This window comes from Morus notabilis, unplaced genomic scaffold (assembly GCF_000414095.1).
Source record: "Morus notabilis unplaced genomic scaffold, ASM41409v2 Scaffold70, whole genome shotgun sequence".
NCBI classification, from domain to species: Eukaryota; Viridiplantae; Streptophyta; class Magnoliopsida; order Rosales; family Moraceae; genus Morus; species Morus notabilis.
Genome location: NW_010365594.1, coordinates 141,772 through 147,072, shown reverse-complemented (window position 1 = coordinate 147,072; position 5,301 = coordinate 141,772). Strand labels below are relative to the sequence as shown.

The 5,301-nt window shown below is 39.5% G+C and overlaps 1 protein-coding gene across 1 annotated transcript; it reads right to left on the bottom strand.

The window, feature by feature from the left end:
* Window positions 1–467: 467 nt before the first annotated feature.
* On the bottom strand, window positions 468–4,234 carry LOC21398338 (probable LRR receptor-like serine/threonine-protein kinase At1g74360). The gene is made up of 2 exons (XM_024172395.1): window positions 4,106–4,234; window positions 468–3,832 (listed from the first exon to the last, which is right to left on the bottom strand). Exons 1-2 carry the CDS (start codon window positions 4,185–4,187, stop codon window positions 594–596), a joined length of 3,321 nt encoding a protein of 1,106 aa, XP_024028163.1. The 5' UTR covers window positions 4,188–4,234; the 3' UTR covers window positions 468–593.
* Window positions 4,235–5,301: the final 1,067 nt, after the last annotated feature.

Genomic DNA, 5,301 nt, shown 5'->3' with positions numbered 1-5,301 from the left:
CATTTGTTATCATATGGTAATTATGATTGGACAGAACTTCGTGGGGTCAAAAACTAAATAGTGATTACCAAGTATTTTTTCTAATGGAAAATAATACCATGTTCTAGTATTGTGGGCGGTGGCAATTGGTTTTTCCCTGAAGTAGCTTGAAATTTAAAGCCTGCTTTCTATTGGTAAACATTTCATTGAACATTTTTCACCGTATAAAATTAAAGTTTACAAAAACATGTTAAATTCAGTGGTTTCTTGATTCAATTCTGAAGAAGAAAATACAATAATGTCTTATGCTGAAGAACCAACATCTCCTTGGCTCTTTGAAAACCATAAACACAAATTCACAACCAGAAAAAATGCCACCATTTGTTCTTGAATGAGAAAAAAAAACATGCTAACTAAAACCCATAATAAGACCAAGATTCAACCACAACAAAACTGCTCTTATTTCATCAACAAACCGAGTAAACTGTTTATACTTTATTCAATGATGAATGGACTGTATACAATAAGAATGGGCAGCAACATTTTACTGCTATAATTTTGTATGTAACTATGTATAAACATGAAAAATCCTATAAAAAAAATCCTAGTTATCATCACAATGGAGCAGGAGGAGAACCACCACTAGAATTGAAATCTTCTTGGCTTTTGGACACAAGCTTCACTAGCATAACCAAAACCCCCTTCATATTAGGCCTAGCCTGAGGCATCTCAGCAGTGCACCTTATGCCAATCCTCAGCAACTCACACATCTCCTCTGCCCCCTCAAGCAGAAACAACCTCGACCCCATCACCGACACCGGTATCACCGCCCTATTAAACCCTCCCCGACCGCTCCCCACCACCCGCCTGGCCCATTCCACTAAGCACTCCTCCCCTCCATCCACTGCCCGCCTTCCTGTGGCCAGCTCCATTAACAACACGCCATAACTGTACACATCGCCTTTCGTGGTGGCCTGCCATGTCTGGCCATACTCGGGCGCCACATAGCCGATGGTTCCTGCCACCATTGTGCTGACATGGCTGTCACCAACGTCGACAAATCTGGCCAGGCCAAAGTCAGTGACTCTGGCCTTGCCATTCTTATCAAGCAGGACATTGCTCGCCTTCACATCGCGGTGGACTATTGCGGGGTAACACTCATGGTGAAGAAAAACCAAGGCTCTGGCAACATCAATGGCGGCATCTATTCGCCTTTTCCAAGTTAGTCTTGTTCTGTTTGGTATCAAGTCTTCTAAGCTTCCTCCTTCCATGTATTCATAGACAAGAATTTTCTCCAAGCCGTCTAGACACCATCCATAGAGTGTGACAAGGTTTGGATGAGGCCAACCAAAGCCATTCCCACTTAGGACCTCCATTTCAGCTCGAAACTCCTTTTCGCCTTCTATTCCTTCTCTCTGCAGCTTCTTCACCGCCACTTCTCTCCCGTCTGGTAGAACTCCCCGGTAGACTGTCCCAAACCCGCCCTTGCCAATGATCCAGCTCTCAGAGAAGTTGCCTGTGGCTTTCAAGATGTCAGCATGTGTGAAAGCTGTTTTATCAAGGCGAATGACCTTAACCGTGCCTGATAACCACGGCGACGAGCAGCCAGAGCTCGAGGCAAGCTCACACTGGTGTTTTGTCTCCGGAAATAGATACCCTTCTGACTCAACAGGACCTTTTCCCATTGAGAAGATTATCATTGTCAAAACTCCACATATTAAGAAAACAAAAACAAGGACTAGAAACACCAAGGACGGAGAGAGCTTTGAAGACCCTTTGGACTCTCCACTTGTCTTATTTGAAGAATCTGAGGAGTTTCCAATGAACTTTGGAAGCACCAAGAGTGGATTACCAAGGTAAGAATCTTTGTCAAAAGTTGATAATTGCCCAGTAGTTGGAACTGTACCAGAGATTAGTGGATTGTATGAGATATTGAACTTGCTTAGCTCAGTCAAGTTGTTCAAGCTAGTTGGGAAGTCACCAGAGAAGTTATTATAGGACAAATCAAGATTCTGCAAGCAACTAAGTTCCCCAATCTCTTTAGGAATTTCACCAGAGAAGTTGTTCCTTGTGATGTTGATGACGGCGAGCGGCAAATTCGCGATCTCTTTCGGGAGTTTCCCACTGAACTTATTGTAGCCCAAATGCACCATACTGAAATTATGCATTTTTCCAATATCCGAAGAGAGCTCACCAGTTAATTGATTCCCACTGAGTTGAACATAACCAGACACTTGGAGTGTTCTCACTGATGTACCAGCAATACAAATAGAGAAAAGCCCAACACCCTTTAGCAATCTATCCCATATGCTCCTACAGCTCTTCCTTGTGAGAATAGTGTACACAAAACTGAATGGAGGGTAGTCTGCAGGAATCCACCTTTTCATTGCTAAACATTCCCCGGAGCCGGCAATAATCCTCTCGTTCTTCCTCTTATTCAGCTCGAAAGTCGGGGTGGGGTTGTTCCCGATGTTGGTCAGTTCAGAAGGCATTTCCCCAGAGAGGTTGTTGTTGGCAAGGTTAAGCCATAACAGGCTAGAGCAGTTTCCTAACTCTTTGGGGATTTTTCCTGCGAGTGAATTGTTTGCAAGCATCAACCACAAGAGAGAGTTTAGTTTTCCTAAAGTGGAAGGGATTGGCCCAGTTAACTTGTTGAATGAGAGGTCCAATGCTTGGAGTTTTGGACAGTTTCCAAACTCCATTGGGATTGTGCCGTTGAACTGATTGTTGGCAAGGAATAAGAATTCCAAGCTTGGCATTTCTGATATCTCAACTGGTAAAGGACCTGAAAAGTTGTTGAAACTAAGGTCTAATCTGGTGACATTGGGGAGCTTTAGAATTCCTGAAGAGTTTATCCCACCTCTATAATAATTACTATGCAAAACCAGAAACTTAACTTGCGTAAAGTTTCCGAAAATCTTCTGTATGTCCCCTCTAAATCTGTTCTTGCTCAAGTCCAAGAAGGTCAATCTTTTCAACTCCAAAAGGGTTTCTGGAATTTCCCCAGAAAAATTGTTGTCACCCAAGAACAGACCTTCTAGGCTCGAGATGGTCCCGATCTTGGACGGGATTTTTCCGGTGAAACTGTTTCCCCACAGATGCAAAATGGCCAAATCCCGGCAATTCGAAATCTCCCCTGGGACCTCGCCACCAAACTCATTCTCTGAGAGGTCTAGAACCTGTAAGCTACAATTCGGTGCGAACATAGAACTCGAAAGGTTGCCCGTAATCGAGTTTTCGGAGATTGAAAACTCGACAAGCCTCGAAAACCCCTCCCATAGTCCCCCACTAAACTTGTTTGAGCTCAAATCCAAGTACTTCAAATTCAAGCACTCATCAAAGTATCCATCAATGCCGCCGGTGAAGTTATTCGACGAAAAATTCGCGACGACTAGATCATCACAAATCGAAGGAAAACTCGACCGAATTTCTCCCCTAATCCTATTAACAGACAAATCAAGCACTTCCAACTGGTCCAACCCAGATAAGTTAAGCTCACCGTCAATGATGTTGTGGGAGATATTGAGGTGTTTGAGGCTCCGAGCGCGGCGCAAATCGTCGGGAATCGCTCCGCCGAGAGTGTTCCCGGAGAGGTCGAGGTGTGTCAGGGCAGTGAGGGATGAGAAGTTGGTGAAAATGGGCCCAGTTATGGAGCTATCGTTGAGAAAAAGCCCGGTAACTCTGCTGTTGTTTACACCACAAGTTATTCCGTGCCATTGACATGGATTTGAGGTCTGCAAATTCCACTCTGAATATTTCCCTTGATTCACTTGGTTGTGCTTTTGGAGAAACTCTTTCAGTTTTATTAGAACTTCTCTATCTGTGTCAATCGAATCTCCAACTGAAATACTACCTAAAGAAATACAGAGGAAGAGAGAGAAACTCAGTTAACAGAATCATCCTCGAAAAACACCCACAAAGAAAAAGATTCTAATACTTGTTCCAAACATCTTGGTTTTCGGAATAAATAATATTAAAAAAAAAGTGAACAATGAATTAAAAACTGAAAATTAAAGATAGCCAATTGGCCATTAACGTTTTTGTTAAAGATTTGAGCTTGAAAACAGAAAGATATTAAAGAAGAAAACTTTGTTTTGTTTTTTGGGAAATGGGTTTTGATTGGTACCTGTAATTAGGAATGAGAAGGAGAAGAAGAATAAGAAAAGGACCACCATTAGTAAGGAATCACTGCTTTTCTCATTAGACATGGTATGCTTTTGCCAAGCTTTTCTCTTCTTCTTCTTCTTCTTCTTGTTCCTCCACCTTTTCTTCTTCTTAATTCTGCAAAAGCTTTATTTATTTTTCTTGTTTCTCTTGTTTTCTCACCTGCTAAACTTTTTTCATGAAGAACAAAAAATGAAAAGAAAAAAAAAGAAAGAATTAAAGAATGACTCTGAATGTTCAAAATATGACAAAGTTGAACGTGTTGTTATTTGTGTTCTCAAACTTTTCTTTTTCTTGTGCGAAAAAAAAAGTCAGTAAAAAGACGTGTTTTTATTTTATTTTTTAAAATTTTTTGAAGGAAATGGAATAAAAATTGTTGCTTAATAGTGTCTACCTCTTAGCTTTGTTCCTAACAAACATAATTGGTTGGAAGAAGAAGAAGAAGTGGAGAATGGTTGGGAAGAATATGAGGGCGGTCGAGCCGCCCATGTTGACCGGTTCGGTCGAACCGGCTTGGCTTTTTGACTCGGTGGAAAAAACAGAGTCTACGCCCTTCACGTTCATTTTGGGATTCTAAAATATGACTGCTTTGTCAACGGCTTTTTTTGGCCTTTTTTTTTTTTTTTTTTTTCCTAAAGAACATTTATTTATTTGTTAAAATATATATTTTTGTTTCAATAAGTAAAATACTTGTTAGCATTAACTAATTTGAATTGAATAATACTATAACTCCAATTTAGTCTAAGTTTCTTTCCCCAAAAAAAAAAAAAAAGTCTAAACCTTTTTTAAATAAATTTATGTGGCATTTAAATTGTTATTTTTTTTATTTGTAGGTGTTTAAAAGCTTACTGTCTTGAATAATAATAAAATATTACATCTAGCAATGAAAAAAAATATACCTTGAGTGTTCCATAAATTGGTATAACAATAAATTAGGATTAGAGTTTCAATTGAGTTTCATATTAAAGTTTGTACCATTTTGTGATTTTGTCTATGTATTTATGCAACATCATGTAAATATAATAAACTCACAAATTTTATTGTCCTTTTATAGTAAGATTTCTTTATTAATTCTTTTATTAGTATGTTTTTAAAAGATTTTCATGTCGTTTATAGGGATAATACTTAAATATCACTTTAGTCTTTTTTATAATTCAA